Genomic DNA, 26,353 nt, shown 5'->3' with positions numbered 1-26,353 from the left:
ATATCCAGTACCTTTGCCTATGCATCTTGTGCAATTCCTGATGTCTTCATCCATGAATGACATTGCACCACTGTACTCTTGGCCATGCAGCAGCCGAAACAGTCAGCGGTGTAAAGGGTTCCATGTCACTTGCTGACAGTAATTGCTTTGTGGTACTTTACCACAAATTAATTACTTCGAAATTTATCATTGATTGTTTTTTTTATTTGTTGGGTCTCCCCATTGACCCCTCACCTTCATTACTGCCTCTACCCCAAACCCTCCTCACCCACTTTTAACTCTTTCCCTCAAATACCTATAATTTTCGATGACATTTTTCGAAGTAATTACTATCGGTGAAACAAAGGGATACCGTGCCCATGCCTGATTACAGGATCTGGAGGGAAGCCTCCCTGCCATCCTGGGCCATTGCCAGAAAACCTTCTCTAATATCCCCCTCAGTAATGTGTGCCACTGCATTGACCACTGTTGATCAAAGATAAAAAGTGCATTTTGCAAGGATTTAGGAGGCATTCACTGCTCGGAGAGCAAAGCTGTCCGAGACATAAACCTTCTTTCACCAGGCGTCTTGTCTCTTATTTGCTATGTGAGGCGGGAGAGAAGGAAAGGTGGATGTTTTCAAGCTTGCAGTTGCAGCCAGAACCACTAGACTCTCAGGTGAGGCATAGGTGTATAAAAAGGCTGGATCTGATGGCGCTGGATAATTGTTCCTTGCTAGTGCTGTCAACTGCATGTGAAGAGTCAGGCTTTTCCCACACCGCCAGCATTGGGTTTCTGAAGTTACCCTGAATAGTAGCAAGGTTTCACCCATGTGTCCTCCATCCAAAATGGGTGGGCCACATAGCCAAACTACATAAATCCATCCTCATTTGTCATCTGCATTGAAAAGCATTACAAACCTACATTCAAAGCCCCTATGTCAAGCTCCTATTTTTAATGACAATAGTTTTGGCTTTACAGGTAGCGCTTTCAGCGCCACCTCATAGCCAGAACTAAAAATGCCTTTGCACCTACTAGCATTCGGCCAACCTACACAAGATGACAAAATATGAAACATCTATGCCTGGTCAAGAATGGAAAATCCAAAAGCGGAAAAGCAAGGCTTACCGCAGGAACGCTGACAGGCCGCAATGCCCAACAAGGTACATCTAGTGGTAGATGAACACTGTATCACCAAATACTGTGCACGGAAAGCGGCAGTCACAGCTTTATATATCAATAAATAAATGGACACGCTGTGCAGGTGATGGAGCAACAATGTGAAAAATAATTTTTAAACAACACTGCTCTCACTTAATGGAAGTGAACCTACTGTAACAGGTCACAGCGACCTGCCATATGGGAGTAGAACATGGTACACTGTGGTTGGATGAAAATCCAATGTGCCATGTGGCAGTCACAAGTTGCTGAGCGTAAACCACATACTCCTGTGCAGTGTGGTAAAAAATAATTAATTTGGCCTCTCAAACATACATAATGAGCACACCGCATGGACAGTAAAGCCGTGATGTATCAATGACCTTTAAGACAGAAATTGCTGCAACCTAATCAAAGTGGGACTCCTGAGGCAGGTCAAACAGAGATGCCATATGGAAATGGGCATGGCACATTGTAGTAGGAAAAAAAACACAATTAGCCATGTGGTCAGTGATAAATTACTGTGCGCCAACCTCAAAATACAAAATAGTGGACACCACGGTTAAAAAATAACCCTGTAAACACGTATGCTGTACCTAATAGGCGGTGCACGGTGACCCACGTGGTCAAGCACAACCTTTATACAATGGCAGCCATACAAGATGACTAATTCCCTGCCCAGTCCCACTCATCAATGGAGTTAAGCCCACTTTTAAGTGTTTTTAATAATAAGATCCACATTTCTTCTTTGTAGCTTATTTTACTTGCTATTCTGGCACTTGATGACTGTTGGACCTTCTCAATGTAAAACCACCTTAGCTTAGTCACATCGTGACCAAGCTCCCGAAAGTGAGAAACCAGCGGTGCCGTCCAAACCCTGTCATGGATGCCAATTATTCCTAAAATGTACCTCCAGCGATGGTTTGCCTGCATACAGTTTTTTTGCAAGGGTAATAGATATCATACACAACATTTTTCTTTTGCAAGTAGTGAAAGTGGGTAGTTCCCAAGTTATCCCTGCACATTCAAGAGACTGGATTTTAATAGATGATTTGCAAGCTGTGAAAAGGGTCCATGGCTAATTCCCCACCACTGGTCATTGATACACATCCATAGTTGTTGGTGTAGGTAGGCGTATCTTTCTACTTGCCCCAGTTAGACTTTGTTTGAGGCTTCTGCCTTTCATAAAGGCAAAAAGTAGTTTCTACAAACTCATGTTCATAGTGGACTGGATCCTCCTGTTTTTCAATACCGTGCGATGACTAGCTATGCTGAACTGACAAAAAGTGGTTGCAAAGACTAATTTATCCCCATGGCTCTCTCTTACCGTCAGAGTTAACAATGTCCCCTGGTCAAAATTGCAGGTTCTTTTTAAGCAGTGGCAAAACATTGTTTTGGGGTACCCTCTGTGGATTAACCTTCTCTGTAAAATGCCTGCATGCTTGTTGAAATTCAACAATGTGGTACAGTTGCAGCAAAGGTGAAAAACATACCATTCAGGATATTTTGTAGTAAACTCTGCAGATGCTGACTATAAAAATGCAATGTAGTATTGTGTTGCATACTTTTACGAAAACGTTCTGTCTCTGCAAGACCATTTTGGTGCTATATACTGCCCCTGACGTCCTGTCCGGTGCAGGGAATATAAAAGCATTGGGCAGAGCAGAACAGATCCGCACTGCACCCTCTGCTGGTGGAAACATTTCTGTAAGATCAGCTGTGCTGTTGATATGGTAACATAGATGAGGAATCTGTGGGAGGAAGAAATCGATTAGAAGCAACCCTTCAACATCCCTTGCTGTCGTTGTTCCGCCACCAGAGTCTGAGACACAGTGGAGAGGGTGAGAACCAGCCTTTCAGTGGCTACACGGCTTGGGGAACTGCTGCACAACACTCCCCATTCCCAGCACCAGCGTAATACAAGGAAAACCCCACAGGAAACAAAATTCTAGAGAGACTACACTTACTAGGGGGAGGACAGAACCAAGCCCCATAACACGAACATGGACATTGAACATGTCAAGTTGCCATAACTATTCTGTGGCCGGCCCGCACCAGGAAAAGGGCAGGGTTTATGCCACTATTTAAAGATTTTTCTGACTGTGTCACACCACGAATGGGGAAGAGAGGGCGGAACGGACCGGGCATATATACCAATGGCAGGGGGAGGGGGGCATAAAAGGAGGAACAATAAGGAGGAAGATGTGATTTGTTCGCTGAGGTCAAACGAGGAGGAGGTGGCAAACCAAGAGACCAGAAGGAGGAAGGAAGGAGGAGCAGAGTCTGGAAACGATTTCTAGATAAGGTGAGGGATTGGTTAGTTAGTGTAATTGGTACTGCATGGTGAGTGTGTGTGAAAGAGTAGTGTGTGTGGTTAGACGAGGTAGTGTAACGAATGAATGTGAAGTGGTTAGGACTTAGTGAAAGGAGGGTGTCTCGGTAGAGGTCAGTGGAGTGGTTGTAGCAGTGTGGAGGAAGGAGTAGCAGAGTGGAGGCTGGGATAGTAGTGTGGAGGATGGGAGCAGTCGTATGGAGGAGGTAGGAGTAATATCAGAGGATGGGAGCAAGGCCTAAAATAGTATGAGAGACATGGGAGGGACAGAAGAGAGATGGGCAGAGAGTAGATGTGAGAAGACCTGGTGAGAATGTGTAGCGAGAGTTAAGCAAGAGGGAGAGGAAAGAGTGAGCCAGAGAGAGAGGAAAGAGTGAGCATGTTAGAAGAAAGAGGGAGTCAAACAGGGTGCCTGCAAGGCACAATACTGTACCCCTTTAGAACACTAACAACTTGGTAGAGTAGGGAATACTAGAATGTCCCTGAGGGGGTTTAGTTAGATAAGGTCATGCACCTTTGCGTTGAAGTCAATGTTTATGTAGTCTGTTATTGCACTGAGTGCGAACAATCGCTATTTACTAATGAGGGATAAGGACAACTGGGTTAGGGAGGAGGTGCTTTTAAATGAAAGAGAGAGGGACTGCCATAAGGCCTTTGAAATGAAAATGAAAACCCTTGACCCATCTCTAAGGCTTTGAGTAATTCTTGTGCCATCTGTGACACACAGCTCATGCTCCGAATGCATGAAAGAAGCCAATTCAAGTCGCAACCAAGGACCCTCATTCTAAGGCAAGTAAAAGGTTCCCATTTATGTAGGCCCATCACTTTTGCAGTTATGTGGCCTATACAATCCAGAACAATTCCTGTGGATATTAGTTTCTATATGGCAAGGCCATCCTTTGATGTCAGCCTCTCACTTGGAAATCTGAAAGCATAGTTGTATGTTTGCTGTCCCGTCTAGCCCCTCTAAAATCCCTTCCGGTCAAATGTATGATAAGGGAGCAGGAGTATGCCTCCCTTCTGTCTTTGACATGATTTTTGACGTAAACATTTCGGATTTATCCATAATTCTCCCTGTTTTGCAAATGCTAGATTAAAGACATTGGCTTTGTTTAAACAAAATCAAGAATAACAAGCGACACAGGATAAACACGTACAAAACAAAAACAAGGCCTGCTTGTAAAATGGCATTCAAATCAAAAAACAATCTTGCAGGAACACAGAAGTGCGTAGATGGTAAGATAGGGCTCCAATTTATGGAGGATTGGGATTTGAGTATTTTAAATGGAAGTATGAGTTGTGACATTCCCCAGCTCCTACTTGTAGACGAGGTACTTCACATTCTACAATTGATTACGCTCACATTCTACAATTGATTACGCTGCTGTTTCAAGAGGGCTATTTGAGCGTTGTAGAAGTTTCATGGTAAAAGATGAACCCCTGACTGACCATACAATAATAGAGTCATCTTTTGAACCAGGTCAACAACCCTCTGGCCCAAACTACAAGCAAGAATGCAGTATAAATAGGGAAGGCAACAGGCTAAAAAGATTTACTAGAGGTGGTCAAAATGTACTTTAATATGGAAAGATAGCTGAATATATGGATCGATCAGGATCTATAATTACAATGTAACCCACAGCATTTTGTGGATCTGCTTTGGAAAGTTGACCCTCCTCTTATAGGCTCTTTGATTTGGAAGCCGCCATATAGGCACTCTTGTGATCTCCAAAATTTGGTAAAGAAAAGAGAGAAAAGAAACAAACTAAATGCCATAACAAAAATGTATAGGAAATCTGGTAAAACAATCAGAGGAGGCCAGAATGATTAAGAACTCCTTTAGAAATCTATATATAGATCTATATATAGATCTATAATGCTGCATAGGGATGGCATAGCCATGTTAAAAAACCTATGTTAGAAGAATTTGCACAAAGCCTCAAGATGTGATTATCCAGGAACCATCCTGGGTGGAACATTTCTCAGGGCTGTATGGACCTTCCGGTAAAAAGATGACTGAGATCTCTTTGAGCTCTCCCTGGATACTCAGTGGCACCCAGGAAGCTATAATGTGTACAATCTTAAAATCATCTGCATCCCAGGCCTCGGGTCCCAATGGCCTCACCAGTGCCATTTTGAAATCTAATCTGAGCATGTGGGCCAGGGTGCTAAAAGCTTTCTTTGATAATATCCTTGAGTCAAGGAGGATTCCGGATTCATGGTGTACCGCAGTGGTAATACCAATTTACAAACAGGGGTGTCGTTTAGCACCTTCTAACTACAGTCCCATCTCTTTACTCGATGCAGATGGAAAATTCTTTGCAGGGTTAGTCTTGAGAGACCTGGAGCAGTGGGCTATATCAAAGGGAATTATCTTTAAATTCCAGTCAGGTTTTAGAAGAGGTCTGTCAACCTCTCAGCAATGAAAGAAGGCAGATCCTTGTATGGTGCCTGGGTGGATTTATCCCAGGTGTTTCACACAATCCATTGAGACCGTTTATGGGGGAAGTTGAAGAGTTGGGGCCTGCCTGACCACCTCTTAGCAATCCTAATAGAAATACATTGAAATTCCACTCTGCGAGCAAGACTATCTAAGTCTGGGGAATTGTCACAATCAATCAGGATTGACGAGGTGTCCGTCAGGGGTGTCTTGTGGCCCCTTTTCTCTTTAATTGGTATCTCTCTGATCTGTATGGGTGGTTCTGGATCTCTTAGTGGTATGTCCTAAACTAGGAGAAACCAAAATGCCATGATTAGCTTACGCCGACGATATTGATATTTTGGATTTTACCCAAATGGGACTTCAGCAACTTCTGAATGCCTTGACGGCTTATGCCAAGCTTAATAATTTAACAATAAATCCAGATACATCCAAAATAATGGTTTTTAAGTGTCCTTTCTTAAAAACTAAACCCTTTGTATGGTGGATAGAGAATCAGGTAATTCCAGTGGTAAAGCATCTGACATACCTAGGCGCTAAGATCAGTAGTACTCCATCTATGGTAGAGCTGTATGATAGTTTGGAGGTTAAGATTCTGAATTCGGGCTCCCAAATGATTAAGATCAAACTGAAGTACTGTAAGTTTTCCGTATTACCCCTAATAAAATATTATATGGGGAAAGTGGTTCAGTCGATACTGTTTGGCCTGGAATGTAATATTTCTAGCTTTGACCTTGATTGGGGAAAATTTGAGTTTAAAATGTGGAAGAGAGTGCTAACCCTCCCTAATTGTGTGCCAATGGTATCTGTTCAGTACAAATTGGGGCTAACATCGCTCCTTGCATGGATGGAATGGCGTTGGACTTCACTTTACAAACTAATCTTAGATCCGCCTGCAAAATCTTTATATGAGGATGTAGTGATAATATTGAAGAAGAAGGATAATAATTTCCTCAAACGCCTGAAAAAGAAATGTACCGATATACTGGAAAACACCAATACTGATGTCACAACCCTAATTGAAAATCCAACCAAAGTAAAGAATTGTATTAAGAAATGGGACTGGATTAGAACAATTGAGAAAATGAGGTCAGCTAAATTGTCTTCCTCATTCTCAATATTGGATAAACCAAGATCCGTCCTGCCCACCTACCTAAGGAAATGCCCTGACCCAATTGTTAGAGCGATCTTCCTAAGATTCAGGTTGAATTTAATTTTGAGGCTTGAAATATTACATATTAGGGACAAGAAATTGTACCCGTTTGATATTTGTCAGAAATGCAAGATGAAGGAAAAACAGACTTTAAAACACCTGCTGTCAGTCTGCTCTGGAACCAGAGCTTTAAGAGTACATACCTTGCAAGGGTTTGTGCGAAACATCAATTCTTTGGACTCTGTGGCCTTATTGGAAAGATTGGCCTCAGGAAATGAAGTGTTTTGACTGTTGAAATAGTGGGAATCCTAAAAATATTAAAGCTATTGGATACGGACAAATAATTAAGACAATAATGAGGGATGCGTGATTTGCTCACTCTCTCTCCTTTACACTAGTATTGTAGTGGGTTTTTCTTTGTCCTTAATCTTTTTATCAATTATTTTCTTTCTGGTTTTAGTGTATATTCTGTTTCTCACTGTATTGTCCTTATTTCTGACAAATATGGGATTTATGTTCTGTTTAGACAAGTCTTGTGTAATGTTTAAGGTATCACTGTGTAAAAAGTCATGATTTATATTTTGGCTATATCACAAGAAAAAAAAGAAAAACAAAAGAAAAAACAATCATGCATTGCTTTGTATTAAAACATGAGAATGATTATTAGGAATTTGAGCAGCCTGGTACAGATGAACATATGTAATGCAGTCACCCAGTGCACAGGTGTCGATGGGGCGGGGTAGAGGTTCACCAACAGCAAGTAAAAAGCGAGACGAATTGGGACTCACTCAGAGATGAACTATCAGATGGAGGGAACGAGTTTGATAATTTTGCAAGTAGAGCTGACAGGGAGACATTTCCATCAGATGACTTAGCAGGTGGTTGATCATGGTTTATAGTGATTTGGTCGAAAACAAAAAAGTCGAAAGTCAGAATGTCAACAAAAAAAATGTCGAAAAAAAAGTCAAATATTTTTTAATACGTTTTTTTTTTCGAAATGGGGGGTTCCGCCCAACCCCCCTTTTTTCTATTTTCTTTTTATTTTACCCCTTTTTTTTCTTACCTAACCCAAAAAAAAACATATAAATAAAAAAATAATTCATTCGACTTTTTTTTTCGACATTTTGACCGACCACCGTTGATCATGCAGGAAGATAAAAGTGGCAGCAAATGAGTACAAGTGTTTCCCCATTGGAGGATGCTGATGGGGACAGAGCTACCCAGAGGATCCAGTGTATGGAACCAGAATGGGATGGACCTTCCACTTGGATTCTCCTATAGTAAGGCAGCAGGAAGGATGGAGTGGGCATGGGAATCTCTTTAGCAAGGACGTTGCTATGGGAGCGAGCCAGGCGGGGCGTTACCCTCTTTGATATCCTTCCTAATAAACCACCCCTTCTACCTGAGGCGTGGTGTTAGAGCTGTGGAAAGCCATTTACTCAGGAAGTATCACTCACAGCAGCAGCAGCGAATATCCCATACGTTAATAGCGCCAAATAATAGCCAACTCTGATTTGTCGGCACCACTCACTAGAATGGGGATTAAATAGGCTCTTACAATTGTCACAGCACATTCCACCATCTTTAGCTGGTATACTTTGCAACTGACACGACATTGGCAGAAATGAATTAAAATAAAGTATGACCCAAGTGCAACTTCCACCAGTATCCAGGCGTGGACATGTTTACACGCCCAGCTCATAGTTTTGGGGGAAATGGGCATTAGCGTGTGCATCGTCCCCTGTGGAGGAGTTTGTAACACTGCGATCTATCATCCATATGCACACACGTATTGTATGGTGACTATGGTCAAACATACCTTAACTAAACAACATCTAATTTAGGAATGTTCAATTTATACTGAAATGTTAAACAAAGGAACAGATATGAAGCAGATGTGGAAAACATGACCTGAATATAGTTTTATTACTGAAGCAGAACTTACCTTTTCATTCATATGGGTCAAATTATTTAAATCTTGTTTCATTGATTTTTCAGTTATCAAACAGTCCAACTTAGCAAGCATCTTATCTTTGGCTGTTTCAATGCCGGCTAGTTGTACCTTTAGCCTTGTGTTTTGATGCATTGATTGTGCCTCATCCTGTTTTAAGGGTTAAGAAAAAAAACACTGAAATACATTTATCGTAACAACATTAAGAACTAACTTCTGAAAATCTCACAATAACGGCTAGAATTATGCATACATATCTGTTACATCAACATACAGCATACATTTATTTGACACAATACTGGACTCAATGCTATTGATCATCTCTTGGGAGAATGTTCTCTGAGCCTATTATCTCCCAAACATACCATCATATCAAGGACACATATTTGTTTCCTTTTTGGATCAGGTGTTCTACATGCAGTTTAGGCCATGGCCTGGTGGTAAAGTCTGCACCCTCCTCCTTGCCCTTTTCATGAATTACTGGGAGCAAATTGTTGATTAAATAAACACACCAATGAGTCTTTGAAAAACAGTACAATTATTACTATACTTGGAGCGACATTTTATACCTTATTTCTTAACAGAGCCATTTCATTGCTCCTATTTTGTCTCCAAACTTTCCAAGAGAAGCAACCGATACTTTTCATCATTTTGCCACAAGGCATCTCCTTGTCATTAAACAGTGGTCATAATGCCCACAAATGCACGCCTTGTCCACACTGCACTCATGTAAACCGTTCTTAAGCACATGGGCAGTCAAATCTGGTTTCTACCTCGCAATCATTGCTTTTTTAACTTTGTTTTTAGTTCAGTCATTGTGGGAACACATACATTTTTTTGTGTATGTCTTTTCTGTTACATTCTTTTGTTTTACAACTTTTCTATTTTAGCCTGGACACTCATTAGCCTGGACACTCATTATAGTTGAAATACTTGTTTTTTATTTTTTATTTTTTATTTGATTTAGTTGAAATAAATCAACCTTTCAAATACAAGTATAAAATACATATACATATAGTTGAAATACATTAACTTTAAAAAATAAAACGTTATTGTTACTTCAAATGCATTCAGGAGAACGATCATTCCCCTACTCCCCCATTTCACTGCTACATTTCCCCAATCACATAGCTACAAACCTTGACCCCAACCAACCCCATACAGAATAAATGTATAATTGCATTTGAAGTGGACTAAATAAATACATCCAGAACATCTAATACAAATCATACATATCATAGTAGTGCGATTAGAGAGCAATTACATAGTAACACATGGTAGAGCCCAGAGACAGATGGTCCACCCTGGGAAAGAGTTGTTGAACACCAGCCACCAAATTACGAGATTATGACTAGATTATGACTAGGTACAGACCCAGAAGATTGGGGGCCCTGGTCCCCACCCAATCCCCCAAGTAGCTTGAAGCACCTGAATAGATACCCGTATCTCCAGGCCTGCCACTTATAAATAGCAACTCACAGTATTCTCCATAGCATTACCGCAGGGCATATCCGTCAACCACATCTCAGTGGAACTGGGCCATGCATTCAGAACATGGCTATCTGATGCCTAGCCAGGAGGAATCCCACACACACCAAATGACGGGAGGACCCTGACAGCTTACCTGAGTATCCCAGTACTCCAATAATGTGGTCCATTGCTATGAGCTTCCCTTTCATTTTAGTATGTCTAGAATCCCTGTCCAAAAGGGGAAAAGTGCCAGACACTACTATGACAAATGCTGAAACGATTCTTGTGAAGCTTTCCAACCAGCACAGCTACATGAAGCCGCAGGGAACAGCTACATGAAGCCGCAGGGAAATGTTTAGGTATTGTCTGCGGAGTATAGTAATTTTGTGAAGAAACTTAAAAGGCATGAGATTATGTTTATAATTCATCTAGCGGTTGATTTAGTGTTCCACACTGGTGAGTTGATGTGGGCAATGGCTGTGCGTTTTTTTTTTAAAGTTTGAGACTGAATGTTCACTGGTGCGCATAGCATGTAGAAATGTGGTTGCATGCACACATGCTGGGATTTAGAAATGTATAGAATTGGAGAGTATTTGGTGACACATGACTCCTTTGTTAACAGAACCCATCTCCCTACAAGAAGTTGTGTTGCTTGACCCTGATAAAGGCAGAGGTTCCATGAACATGCATTGACCTCCCAGCCGAAACTCCAGTTGGCCTTTACTAAGGGATTTTTCTATCAAAACACACCTTGTTATTCTTGAACTGTTGCGCCCAAGGGGTATATTTAGTCACCAATAGGCATTCTACTGGTTCTTTTACTTGGCCCTGAGCCAGTACCAGACAGGAACAGTTATTGTCCTTTTCCTTGTTTAATATTATTCAATCTTATGTTTATACATGGTTTTTGTTTTGTCCACATGTATGTAGGATTGATTAGGTATGATTGAAGTATGGGTTATGTGCGTAGGAATAGGGTTTATATTTGAACAATTTGTATTTTTTCATTATATTATTATGATTATATGAATTGTTTTGTATATCCACACATTAGGCATTAAAGGATTTTTTTTTAATCAATCGCTTGCAGCCCAGGCATTACCAAATTGAATGGATACATGGGACTGTTTTGCTGGTTGACTTTTGGTTGATCCCCATTGGTCCTATGCCCCTTGAAAATTCAATTTGGGAGAACTTGTGTGTGAGTTTTTATATTTTTAGTTTATAAAGCCTGTGGCCGGTGAGGTCAACATAAATAATCACAGTACATTTCAGTAAATTGATTGCACTTATTATTTGATTCAACCAATCAGCTCACCTAGTATGGTCCATGCTATTTTCTGCCCAGGGGGGTCAGCATGTCAGACCTAGACACCTTCAGTTTCACCGAGGGCCAGATCCAATACGCCTTGATTGGACCATCGATTTTTGAAAACCTGACAGATGTGGCAGCTTATGATGTGATTGTGACAGTAGATACACTGTTACACACTAAGAAAAAGGGCTTCAGGGCAGAACTGCACGGTCATTTGCTCAAAGAGTACTTAAGAGCCAACATTATACGCCTTGGCCTCCAAATTCAAACAGCCCCAGTATTGTTTCTAGATGACGTAGAATACCAGGTGGGGTTGAGCCAAATAGCCACTAAGTGCTCGAGGGATTTAATGCTCTACACCAGCAACACAGCCGCTAGATTGTCCAAAAAGGTTAAGCAAGAACTGGAGACTTCTGAGGAAACCTTTTTAGCAAATTCTCCGTTAACTGAAAGTCGTGCTAAATTATCTATGAGGAGATTGAAGAATTCAAAACCTTAAACCTGCAGAAACAATCCAACAAAGAGATATCAGTCTATTCACAAAAGAGAAAGTCTAACCATATCTTTATCAAGATTACAAACCACCACATAATTATTATTATTATTCAGAGAGGCAACAAATAAAAGGGCAGTTTCTCAGTAGACGAAGCTGGCACGCAGGGAACATCTGAAAAAGCAAGCATGTCCAGGCAGTCATCTTTTGTAGGCCGGGGTCAGTCTTGCGGTCCCCGGGCCTCCCCGAGGCTCGAATGACTACGAGCAACAAGGCAGGTTTTACACCTTTAACAGCAGGAGCAAGGAATATCCCTGGTGATTGGGGCTGTATTTAATCTATTGGGCATTCCCATAACGGAAGCAGAAACTGAACCTTTAGAAGGAAGGTATAACGTTTGTACACAAGACAGGATGCGTCATTGATACAGACTGAAATTGAACTCAAAATATCACTTTGCGTCATTTGATTGAGGGCCTATTTGCATAACAAAATGGACTTAGAGTACGAAAGTTCCAACACAGACTTTAGACGTAAGTCCACATTTATAAGCAACTACTAAGAGATACCACCCAAGATCGTGGCCTTTGATAATTTGATTCCGAGAGAGGTAACTTTGGACAAATACTAAAAATTGTTGAAAGACTGTCTCCGCGCTTGGAACTAGTATTCTTAATAAGTGGTCTTAAACACAAATGAATTAAACATGCAGTTGCACTGAAAATAATCTAGTCCACGCATTGAATCCGAAATTATATTTTTAGTATGCTGGTTGTGCAATAGTCCACAGATATAGCCGACACGTGTTTCGACCGATAGGGTCGTTATCAAGGCTATTTGCATTCATATGTATCAGAATCAATCAAAGAAAATAAGTTGTCCTTGCCATATTGTGAAAGTAAATGCAATAAGTGCAGCAAAAATCAAAACATTGCATGCCATATGATAGAAATGATTTTTTGAAACACATACCACACAGGTTGATGTGAGATTGGAGAAAGCAAGCATCCGTGGGAAAATAAAAACAACTTCAATTAACAATGACTATCAAGGTAAAGTCAAATTTCAATTAGGCGTTGCCATAACAAGTGCATTCTGCTGAGAAACTAAAACCAAGATGTATTTGTGCACTATTAGGAAATGCAAGTGTCTGTACCAGTTGACCACCTATTTGAGACCCTTCATGTCGTGTCATTTGTGACAGCCTTGTATTCTTTAAAATAGTAAAGTGTCCTCAGCCCATGATGATAAGCCACCAAAGTGTATTAAGTGATGAGTATGTAAATTATTGATAATTGTGAGCTTACCCGCTTTGTATACTTTTCCTTGCTTAAATCTGTGAATGCAGATAGGGAATTCCCATTGTACTATATATGCATTAGATAGAATACATTTAAATTACCATTGTGTGATCCAAGTGAAAATAAATGCCCACCTCATAGACTGTTCGATCTAGCATCAAGATTGATGTCTTCTTATTTTTTCCAACACACTCTCTGGGTTCCTTCCCAGCGCCCTTCAAAAAGAATTTAGAAAGCGTATATTGTAGATGCCCATAGGTTAAATATTCATACTTCTGTGATCCTGGTTACCTATAAAGAAGGGATCAATCCCTACACAGCCATCCTCATCATAATTAGAGCGTGTGCTGGGTCCGCGTTGCCGTGTTAAAGGCAATAGCCGACGAATGGAAAAAAAAATTTGAATAAAAGAATCTGGAAAGTTGGAGTGCTTTTTGGAAGTCCCCGAATATTTTTGATAAAGCCATTATTACCCACAGCCAATTTTGCAAGATTTGCCCATCCCCATAGTTCAGCACCAAAGACAGCAGCCTGCCTGGCCTGAGCCTAGTACAGCTAAAGGGTCACAGAGATACAGCACCTCCCTATGGCATTTCGCAACATTGGCAAGAGCCACTCTATCTGGCCAGGGTCAACTCAGCCTTTTTAAATTGCTCATTCCAAGAGCAGTTTTCATGTACTCTTAGGCCCAAATAATCATATTTATCCACCTGCTCAATCTGTGTTCCATTAAGACTCAGGTGCAGTTTCTGATACTTTCCCCCTTTGTACACCTGAAAACCATCACCTTTGTTTTGTCGTTATTAATTGTTAAGACATTTTTTTCACAGAATCCCAAAAAAGTCTCCAACTGACTACGAAGTCCCATAGGAGTTAGGAACAAAAGTATGACATCGTCGGCAAACATCGAGACTGGGATTTTTGCATGAAGAGGAGCCCACCACCAGGTCTTCTGGCCTTACCCTTAGATGCTCAGTGCTGGAATGTTACATAGCCTTGTATACTAGGAGCAGTCAGAGTCCATGTCTCCTGGAACCCAATAATATTGTATGTTCCGATGAAGCTTGACCAGTCCTCATCCACCACATGCCTGGACAGCCCTGCCACATTCCATGAGAGCAGACAAGTATCACCTGATAGAATTTCCACCACCCCACCCCCGACTGATCAGGCCCCCCACCTACTCGAACATCGTGTGTTGGGGCAAAGTTTCCTTGGGATGGGGTGTGCGTCCCATCAATCAATATCACCCAGGACTGAGACGTTAGGGCCAGATTCAGTATAATGTATTGCACTCATATGAGCTTCCACCACTGGCAGCCAACATTCAACCATCCCTTAATCCCCCATGGTGGGTATCAGAGCTTCTAGAGCTCTATTTGTATAATTCGGTTTACCCAAGGTTGCTCCATTTTCTATCAGGAGTGGTTCCGTTGGTAAAGGGTGTAAGGTCCGTTTTGCAAATCGAGCAGGGCCTCGTAGTAGGTTTGTTTGTGCAGCCCCAGATGAAGAGAGTTTAACTCCAGTTACATTTGCTGACAACCCATTTGCAATACTCCTGGGGTGCAGGAAAGATATCGTAATTTCTATGTGATTTGGTGGGAGGGACCTGTGTTCTAAGTTCAACAATCCCGCAATCAGTGTTCCTGAGTTTAGTTGTATTTCAATAAAGTCTCTCAAACAAACACCCTTTTCCCGCTGACAGGTATAAATATGCTCTCTAATTATTGAACAGCACCCCCCTTGAATGGATCCAGTGGATCACCCTATTCTTTAGGCTCTCCCTCGATTCAAAATTTCCCGATTCAATCCTTGGAACGTTTAGCATAAAAACTGAGAGCTCTTGTGGGTCATTCAAGAGCCCCCCCCGAGGAGCATGCAATTGGCTGTGCTGTCAATGCATGTTTAGAGCTTTGCTGGGGAACACTTTTTGGGTTCGGGTGAGAAGTAGCCTGCGCTCTATTAGCAGGATATCTTAATTCATGTGTATTAATCACATGCACTAAATTGGCTGAGCCATCACTAGCTTGGTCAATAGGATTTTCTAACACTCTTTGCCGACTGTTGGGAATACTCACTGGTGTATTTTTGGCATTCATCCTGAGGGAGGCCTTTCTACTTTCCTCCATTAAAATCTGTCTCTCGACCAGCGTCTTTACAACATCTTTCAGATTTAAGATCTCAGTGGGTAGGGCCAGAAGATCAGACTGAGTTTTTCTAACTAGTAGCTCCATATGTGAGCAATTTGTACAGTTAGAACAACTTGGTTTTGGGCCACTGTTCAATACCCCAGGAGAGTTGGGTGGTACTACTGAACCAAGAGCCAGATTCCCATTACTCGATATTCTAATGGGGGGAGGTGGGAGCCCAGGTACTGGTCCTTTCCAGATTAATGAGTAGATCAAATCTATTAGAGGTTGGGATAGCAATTACTGTGTCAGGAGGGGAGATTGGACAAGTTATAACCTTATCACGAACAGGTTGCGGTTCACTAGCAGGGACATTCTCTTTCATTGTAGGTGGGTGAACCAGTTAACTGGAATATTATATCTCTTGCCCTCCAGTTGTGCCTGTGGTTTAGCAACCTCATACTCAGGGAGTATTTTCCCTACTTCTACCAGGAGAGGCAAAGGGGTTTTCATGAATAATCATACTTTCATTAGCTAATTTCTTCATAGTTTTCAGGCGGACCAGGGCCTTAGGATTTGATCTAAGTGCGGGTGAGGTAGAGCTTCCTCTTATCATGATCCCCTCTATCTGCCACAACACAGTTCCACAGTACCACAGCAGAGTTGTTCCTCATGCCTCTCCGATTCCCAACTGACTCGGGCCCCGTCAGAATTGCAGTCATTTGTACTACAGTGGGAGAGAGGACAACGTCTCGATCTCACACAATAAGGAGGCAATTTCCTCAGTCATGGTGTTTGCTTCCTCAATGTGGGAGATGGCAGCAGAGGGCCTCTTACTTGGCTGAGAAATCACAGGTGATTTCAAAGCCTTACGTTTGGACATGTTAGCACAAATACCAAACAAGTGGTTGCAGACAGGAGCTTGGTTCCAAAAGGTGTAGCTACCACCAGCTAATGCTCAAACACGACACTTAAAAAAAGCTTGCACTTAAACAAACAATAAAATGTTTTGATAAAATAGGATTAATATCAGTAAGAAAGGGGTTACATTGAGAAAAAGAGAATACATTAAAAACATAAGACAAGGTGCTGTTTTGCACCTAACAAAATGCCCTCAAAAAGTCCATTTGCTTCCAGAGTTCTAGCAGCAGTAATGATGAATTACTAAAACGATAGCCAAAGAAAAGAGATCAAAACTTTCTAAAAAAAAAAGCACACAGCAAACAAGTAAGGAGGAATGCCTGACTGGCCACAGGGCTGTAGTCCGACGCCCCACCCTCAGTGGAATAATATAATACTTAATGTGACTCCCACGTTGTAGGTCAATAGGTGTTGATACTTACAAAAAGTGTCACAAGAGAACACACAAACTTAATCCTCCAAAACACAGGTATCAAAGGAGAGCAAAGCTTGCAGCCCGTGATCCATGCAAACCAGGATGCAAAGAGACCAGGAGGCCAAGGGGCTGATCAGTCCAATAAATAAAACCAGATAAATCGACTCAAAAGAGGGAAGAGGCAGAAAACACACTAGCATTAGGCCAAAACCGTTTGTTTCCTTCATCTGCTGGCAGGCACCCGCATCTGTGTTGTCTGAACCAGTAGAAGGAATTACTAATCAATGGCAAACCAACGCCGTGCAGTAGAAGATAGATAGAGACAGCTAATTAGTTCCGCCAAAGAAGTAGGAGCAAGGGGCTAAGCATCCCCCCAGAGCCCAAAACCTCACAAGTCTCACAGATCCCACAGGACTCACACAAGCTGGCCAGTTAATTTTTAATAATCAATGATGAGGGGAAAGTGAATTACCTCACTTCTTACTGGCGAGGCAGTACTCCAAGCCCCCTTGATTTTACCGTTCACATTGCCATAGGACTGAAAGACTGTTCTTCATTGTCGTTAACCCGTCCTTCCAGGAGTAGTAAAGCACAACACCACTCTCACGCTGCTCCTCCCCCTCCTTTTTATTTGGTTCCCTTTAATCCTCCAACAACCAGCCTCTGTAGCTGCGTAGTACCGGTGGCGGGAAGATGTTACTAAACTAAAGAAGCAGAGTGTAATGTATTGCAAAACAGTACAAAGGGAAAAAGGGCAAAGGGGAAGGGCTCACTTGTTTCTTCACTGCAAGGTTCATTTGTAGATCTGATGGCAGTTTCATGTCACAAAGAGCGATTCCGTAATGTAAGAAATGTTGCACAATGTTTCCAGAGAGTTCCTGGTAATCACCTCCACTTCTCCCCCGACTCCAGCAGACCACAGGATACCACTTGCCTCCCCACTTCCCGAGCCAAGGGAACTTTGACAGCACTGGAAGAGGAATGGTGGTTATGAAGATTACTGGTAAATAGCAGGCTGACTATGGAGCAAGTGTTTACCATACTTCTAAGATGACCACATCTAGAAGCCTCCAGACAGCACAATAATATCTACAGAAAAAGGGCACGGTCATGGGGGCATCTTTTGCCCCAAGCCTGGCTAATTACAGGGCCTGCGCTAGCGGCCTTCTAGTTATGGTTAAGTTGCTCAACTCATAGAAAGAGCATGTTTTTAGCGGCTTATAACTTAAGCCCCCAAGACGAATCCTCACCAGAATTAGCAAAGCAATTATATGCCCCCCTAAGAATGATCCTGCAGACATTGGTGCCATTTTGTCAAGGGAGCCCAAGTCACAGGGGGGTCCCTAATTCTTGAAATCCTCATATACACAATGGAAAAAGGTTTTGCTTGTGCCTAGAGCCCAACCCGGTGGACGGATTTTCACCAGACTTGTGCCAGGAGACGTGGCTTGGTCCTCAAAGCGTGCTTTTGTAAATTTGGCATACATCCAACCAATAGTTTAAAATAAAAAATCCAAAAAGTAGGTAAAAACCAATTAGTGATATCTGTGTCTGGTCCGCAGTCACCCCTGGACCAATGAGGGAGAGGCTGGATGTTTGCGTATATCAAAAACGCACACTGATTGAATGGTAAAAAAACATGAAGTGCATCATAATATTTGAAACGGTTGCCATGTTGGATCCGTGGACAGCCGCTGCTGACCACGGACACCGCAGTGAGCAAAATGTCTGGAAAACATATTTGGGGTTATTTGGTGGCTGAAAGAGGGCCTGGAAAGGGTGGGGGGAGTAGAATGATGTTGATATGGAAGTGTTTTTATAGGTGAAAAAAGGGTTTGCAGGTGCAGCCGAGCCCATGGACAACGCTGCTGATCGCAGATAGCACAGTTAGAGAAAAGTCTGGAGTACACCTTTGGGGTTATTTGGTGGCCAGAAGAGGACTTGGAAAGGGTGGGGGAGAGGAATTAAGTTGACATGGAGTCGTTTTTATGGGTGAAAAAAGTATGTGCAGGTGCCACTGAGTCCGCGGTCAATTTTGCTGTCTGAAAACATCATTTGGATTGCAGGGGGTTCTGGGTGAGACTTCATATTTGGAGGTCTATTGTCCATACTTATTATATGGTTTAATTATATTATGGTGGTTGTGGCCACTGGACAGATTCTTGGGACCATGGCCATACTATAGTAATGTGTGTACAGTAATTGTAGGTACAGTAGGGGAGTATACAGTATTTGTAATATGGCAGAATTATATTATTGAAGTGTATATGGTACTTATGATTGTAGTACAATTGAGGATAGTGCTTATGGAATATGTATTTGTTTCTTTGTGAAGATAACAAATAGGATAATACTTTGTATGGTTACTTAGATGCAAACGGTAAAAAAGCTGGAATCTTTGGTTCTTTTTCTGTGAAAAAAGTATAATGTGTTAAGAAGGACAGTTTAAAAGCTTTAATTGCATACAATTTTACATATAGATCAACTTTTTTGACCCTCATAAATAGTATATTCTATGTACTATGTTTGGTACAACTTTAGTGTGTGCTACAGTGTTATTGTATTAACATAAAATAATCATTGGGTAATTGGGAAAACACATCCAGGGAAGATTAAAACCCCTAATGTAATTATGTGATTGTAAGTGTGATAGTATGTTTGTTTGAAGTGTGCTGTAATTAAGGGAATGTTTAAAGTAGTTAGATACCTGTTGGCGTATTCTAATTATATTGGACTTTACAAGAAGAATTGCAGTAAGAATAACTCTGACTGCATATTTGAAGTGTGTTACAATGAAGGGAGTTTTTAATGTAGTTAGATACCCATTGCCGCATTCTAACTGTGTTGGATTTTAACACTAGTAGCATAGTATTTTAGATGTAGTTAGATACCAGTTGGTGTAGTCTAAATGCGTATTGTACTATAGTTTAGTGAGTACATTTGGGGTGAAGGAATATTAAATAGGCATTTGTTAGATTTGCTGGTAACGTTGGCGTATTGTAATTATATTGAATTTTACAAGAAGTATTGCAGTAACAAGAACTGTGATGGCATATTTGAAGTGTATTGCAATTGAGGGTATATTTGAAGTAGTTAGATACCTGTTGGCGCATTCTTACTGTCTTGGTTTTTAAAACTACTATTGTAGTGTTATGGATGTAGTTAGATTACCGTTGGCTTATTCTAACTGTTTATTGTGCTATATATTTATGACCAAATTTGGGTTTATGGAACATTAAGTAGTCATTTGTTAAGATCTGCAGGTAACTTATGTTTCGGAGTAATGGAGGTGTTGTTACATTCAAACCAATCACATCTTTTTTGACATATGCAGCATAGTGGCCTGAAGTCGTTGTAGCACCACTGTGGTAGATTATGCCTACTGTTGTGAAGGTTTTCTTGCCAAGAGATACTTGCCTGTGTGTGAAGCTAGTAAACTTCCAGTTGCTTTTGGTACCATCCGCATTGTACGTTAGAAGAATTAGTATCACATATTGGCCATGTGAATTTATTTCTATGTTGCAACGATTGTCTGAATTACAAAAAGGGCAAAATATGCTATGATTTGTATCCTGCAGAAGCTGGTAAAATGGAAAGAATTCACAATTTCGTATGGATACATTCACAAATCATTCATTTAGGGATGTGCTCTTGTGAAACATGGTTGCACAGAGTGCATGTTTGTTTCCACGTGTTTCCACGTGTACGAAACCTGGAAGATTTCATTTATAGGGATGTTTTTGGTTTTTCCAATAATCTAATAAGTACATTAGGAATTCTTGTGGATCTTCCTGTGTGTTTATGGTGTATTTTGCCATTCCTGTGCAGTAGTCCAAGTCTTGGCTCATACCTGAAACACTGTAAGTGCTGTCAGGATTATTTGTGGCATTTCTATGAAGGATGAGCATTTGCAAACATAACTGGTCCAAGCTGTTTAAGTAAATGTTGTGAACAATTGGTGAAAATTGTAAGAGAAGATTAATTGCTAGATTTGCATAGTAATTGACTACATTTGTGTTATTGAATTTAAATGGACCAGCAATTTGTGCATCTGTAACCTTTGATGTACCTGCACTTGTTTTTTGAGAAGAGACAAATGTCTCTTTGTCTTCTGATGGACGTGCAGTTGATTTTGGACTAGACAGTTTTGTGGTTGTATTATTTAGAACAGCAGTTGTTCTTTGTTTCTTTAGCGGTATTGTTGGGATGTACTGTGCACATAGCCTGTTGTATTCTAGGATGCAAGGCATGTCAGCGTTGAAGTTGTTTGCATCAAAGTTAACTAGGAATAGACCATTGAGTACATGCAGATGTTTACATTCTACTTAACTAAAACCTTCCTTAACTACTGTGCTGTCAATGTCAATCAATGCGTGATCTAGGATTAGACCTTGCGATTTGTGACTAGTGACAGCATATACAATAGATAGAGAGAATTGTTCTCTGCGTACGTACATGCCTTTGAAAAGAAGGAAACATGCTATTGTGCAGCCTATTTTTTTAACTTCTGCAAGTTTGTCAAAGTGGATGTTGTAATTGTAATTGTAGTGGGTTATTTATAACACGCTTAATACCCAGAGGTTTCTAAACATGGACCCAGGATCGAACTTGTGTTGCGTGTACAAACTGAATGATAATGTCATGTGTATCTGTTTGGAAGCCAACAACTGTACCAATTGCTCCCTTAACTAAACCTTGTTCTACGTCAAGGTTACGTTTTAGAATTACTAGTTTAGACATACCTTTTCTAATCTAACTGTGTTGGAGATACAGTGGAGATACATTTTTCTAAGAATTTTTCTAAGCTATTCAGTTGTGCTGTTGCTTATTGACCCACTTCAAGTTTATCTGGGGAGCTCATATGCAGTATGGGCTGCATTTCTTTTTTCATCATTGCATTGAATACAGCTTGCAAGAGTTGGCATCAAGGACATGCATTTTATATTTTGTTGCGTTAATGGTTCCATGAAATCAGGAGCAGATGTGTTTTGCCCATATAGCTTATGGATTAGTCTAGTACTTAAGATGGATTTTGCATCTTTAGTAAGCAAACCAGTTCTAATGCTTTTTAAAATGTTACCATCGTTGAGATCTGCAGGCTGACACATGTTTTGAGTTAGTTCTCTGTTGCAAAAAGGTTGCAAGAGGTTTACATTTCAAATGCTGCTGAGTTTGTTACAGCATTGTTTGCCTCCTAATGTTTTGAAAATAGGTTGATCTTTTATTAGTGTTAACTGTAGGAGGTCTTCGAAAACAAACATGTTTTCCTCCAAACAGTTCTTCATAGTCGGTTTTTAGGACTTCTTGCATATGAGGTGAAATAAGGCCACATTAGGTTGGAAACCATGCTTACTTCATCTATCAGTAGCGCTTTCATTTGTTTCAGAACTCTGAATACTTCAGTAGCAGCTTCTGCTGTTATTTTTTAGTATTCAAATTTGTTTTTGTGTTCTACTGGGAGGAGCAGTAGCCGGTGTAAAGTTACACCTCCTATGTTGTAGGCATCTAAACCTGTGGGGGCTGCTACAACAGATGTAAGGTTGTTGTTTGCTGATTATTCTTCACCACTTACTTTAACGCTAACCTTGGGACTCTGCAGGAGTGTAATGCCTTTACAGCTAGAGGACCTGTTATCTCGGCTTCTTATTCTGTGGAAGCAACAATTATAACAACAGAACTACTGTAATTGTCATGATGCCCGCTTCCGGGGAGCCGGTTCAAGCCCTGCGTCCCCGAAAGCGGACATCCAGTCCCCAAGGAAAGACCCAGCAACCCCATATAGGGGCCCTTTGGACAGTGTCCTGGCGCCTATGGCGCCAGGCTCATAAAAGACATCAGTCCTGGCGCCATAGGTGCCAGGCTCATTATGGGAGTGCTTGGGTGCACTTACCTGATGCAGACCATGCTGCAGGATCCCGGCCTCCTTGAGGCCTGAAAGGAACTACTTTACCTGTGGGACTAATTTACCATCTGGGCGTGGTCGGGGAAGGATACATACCTGATTGGAGGAAGGATACATACCTGGAACTTCTTCCAAGGCTATTTAAACCCCCCCGAACAGCCACATGTGCTTCGCGTTGTTCTGCATCTAGCAGCTGGACGCTCACCGTGTCTGCTCCTGCATCCTGACTTCTGCCATGCCTGCCAGCATCCTGGATCACCTGCAAAGGAAGAGGAGAAGAGAACAGAAGAAGGAAAAGTCCTTACCTGCTAAATCCGCATCCCGGAGACATCTCGCCGACAATCCTGAAAAGGAAGACTTTTATTTAAAAGCTCATCGCGTCGATCGCTGCAGCGCCGCATTCCACTCACCTTTACAGGGCGCCTCCATGTTCAGCAGCGATCATCCGGATTCGCAGTCACGCCCCAGCGCCTATGGAGAAAAAGGCAAGAACAAAAGGTGAGAGAAAGAAGGGAATAAGGAAAGCTAAATCTCCATGTTAAGACTTACCTGTTGATTCATTCCCTCTTCATTTCGGGTCCGTGCCGCATCCTGGCATTTCCGGCCCCCGGCCCCTAAGGGGAAAAAGAGACATCAGCGTTAATGAGCGAATGAAAAGACATTACCAAAAAACGCTCATTAAAGACTTACCTGATTTCTACAAGGATTTCACCTCTCATCTCGGGTCGGTGCCTGTTCCCCGGCATTCCGTACCCTGGCCCCTATGGGGAAAAAGACACTAGCATTAGTACATTAATGCATGGACACAAGGGGAACCTCTTATCAAAAAACTTACCTGGAAGCCAAGCAAGTTTTGTTCTCACCAATCCGAAAATCCAGTCAAGTAACTGGATACCAACGTGCCCCTGCATCAGAAGCAGGATGGAGAGCTCGTCCTTCCATACCCTAAGGTGAGACGCTACAGGGAATCACAGAAGGGTTTCGAGGAGGGTGAGAGGGGAAAGTGGGAGGCCGATTGCATTATCCCGCAGACATTTAATCCCCTATTTTCACCTACAGAAGGATACTTCTGCGAGCCAGACAAGCCAGATTTGGGGGCCCGGTCCAGTCCGTCTTACGAACTCGGCGCATCACCTTAGAAGAGGTCACAGCAGCGCGAACCAGGCCAGCGCCTCCGTGGGAGTCAGGTGAGCGTTACAGTAATTCCCATTTGCAAACAAAACTGTGGTGCAGTGTACCTTTGAATAAACCCTCCCTTCTCACCTGTGCGTATGTTTCATGAAGCTCTCTATCCTGGATTCTATAGGGGCACGTTGGGTTGAATAACCTTTGATCTCAGGGGCTGTGTTGTCAGCAGATTCCTAACTGAATGATGTCCTATCCTCTTCTAGAGGTATCTTGGGTAAGTCTTTTGGTGAAAATATAATTATATACAGTTCATCAGTTGTCCCTACGTTGGAGAGATCTCTCTTACTAAAATTCTCCTTTATTTTTGCAAGTTCTTGGTTCCCAGAAAAGGGGCAGATGCTGCGGTATGGCTGCAACTATACTCGGTTTCAGGAAACCTTAAATAATGTAAGTTTGTCGAAAAGGTATAATTGCTGCCTTCAGAGACAAGCGCAGTAATAATTAAGAGAAGAAAAGCCTTGCTGAGACTTCAGGTAAGCACATATGTAACTTCTTCTTTCTTTTCAAGTTAATTTATTGACTAAATACCTTTGTTTTGCAGGTCTTCGGAAAAACTGTTGATGAAAATACCTTCGGACGATGCGGAGGCTGCTGAGAAAAACTTTCGAATGAAGGCACTGCGACCGCGAACGAAGGCTGCTGAGAGAAGAAATGCTGCGGCTGCGACGGAACTTCCGATAAAAGATGCAGTGACTACGAAAATAGCTGCAGACTGAGGAAAAGCTTTGGAAAACCTTGGTTCTTAACAATTATCCTGGAATCCTGTTGATTTGCTTTGGAAATTAATGCCTTTTAATACATTTTTTCTATTGACAGGTTCTGTCAGGTGATCGCTGGTAGTGTTACCCTCTGTCAGCAGAGAAGACGCAAAGCGGAGGCAGGGCTTAAGTAACTCTCTCTGCAACAGGTGTAGCATGCACTGCGAGTTAACTATGGAATTAGCGGCAGCCATGTTGAATGTAGGGAAAACCAATGTAAGTGCAATGAGCCTATGAGTGCAATGCTAAGAGTGAGGCCTATAAATGCCTACAGCCAACCAGGGAAGACTACATCAAGGCAGTGGGTTTCGCATTGCTTCTCAGGGAATTGGGTGTGGTGGACTCCTGGAGGGTATACAACCACAGCACCAGGGATTACTCATTTTATTCCCATGCTCATTAGGGTCTCTCGAGAACTGATCTGCTCCTCCTCTCTGGCAAGCTATACCCATGCCTGGAAGTGGTCACAATCCAGCCTAGGGTAATCTCTGACAATGTCCCAGTCCTCTCTAGTATCCGGGCTTTGGGCTTTGCGGCTCAGCCCCCCGGGACCTGAAGCTACAAGACTCACTTCTACAGGACCCGGTAATTAGAGACAAAATCACAGAGACCTTGAAAACCTATTTCAGAGAAAACGCCTTAAAAGAGACCCCACTGGCAGTCGTCTGGAACGCGATGAAGGCAGTTGCTAGAGGGGAGCTAATGGTGAAAGAGGCACTGGATGTCCCAATCTGCAACCAACACACCGGGGGGGAAGAGAACTCAATGCATTTGAACGGACACTAACCTCAGCAGTTCTCGAAGGCAAGATGGCACTCGTCTACAAGCTCCTTGATAGGTTGGATTCCCTAGTAAAGGAGAAATATATGCTCAAGTGTGAAAGAGACTTTGGCAGAGAGATAGACATAGAGGATTGGTACCGAATCTGGACCCGCACACATAGAAACTCTAGATCAGTAGCCCGCGCTGGAGATACTGAAAAATGAACACTTTCTGAAGAAAATGTGTTTACTGGTGTGTTTTGCTGCTACTGTCCATGTTCAGGAACTGAACCCTGGTCGTCCCGCTTGCAGGCAGGGAGCTTGGCTGCTGTGCCACATTGAGCTGCTTGTAAATTCACTGACCACAAAAGTGATGGGTGGAAGGTTTCGAATGAATCTAAACCACTGGCAATTGCTCTGGGCAACCTTCCACATCACCGATTTTTAGCCCGTCTGCGCCATTGCAAAAGGGGACCAGCCATGTGCAAATCAGTCAGTAGCTGCCGCCACCGAAGGTAGCAGCCCAGCCCGAACTGCTAGGCCAGGTCCCCTCTGCACAGAAAACCAAGCAACCCCAGACATGTTTCGGCCTTGTTGGACCTCCTCAGTGAGGTGCAGCCTGGTTCCCTGTGGCTCAGCGAGCAAGGGACCCACGTCTGGGCATACCCTCTCTCACAAGGAGAAACA

General features: G+C 42.1%; 1 protein-coding gene across 2 annotated transcripts in view; it reads right to left on the bottom strand.

Moving 5' to 3' along the window:
- LOC138511074 (coiled-coil domain-containing protein 158-like) overlaps nucleotides 1–26,353 on the bottom strand; it is a 1,345,385-nt gene that overhangs the window by 117,419 nt on the left and 1,201,613 nt on the right. For both annotated transcript variants that reach the window (XM_069626574.1, XM_069626575.1), the window contains exon 8: nucleotides 9,008–9,163. In XM_069626574.1, coding sequence (XP_069482675.1) covers nucleotides 9,008–9,163 — 156 coding nt within the window. The remainder of the gene's footprint in view (nucleotides 1–9,007; nucleotides 9,164–26,353) is intronic.

This window comes from Ambystoma mexicanum, chromosome 6p (genome assembly GCF_040938575.1).
Source record: "Ambystoma mexicanum isolate Mex_15411 chromosome 6p, UKY_AmexF1_1, whole genome shotgun sequence".
NCBI classification, from domain to species: domain Eukaryota; kingdom Metazoa; phylum Chordata; class Amphibia; order Caudata; family Ambystomatidae; genus Ambystoma; species Ambystoma mexicanum.
The sequence above is the reverse complement of the archived record's forward strand: the minus strand, read 5'-3'. Positions and strand labels throughout refer to the sequence as shown.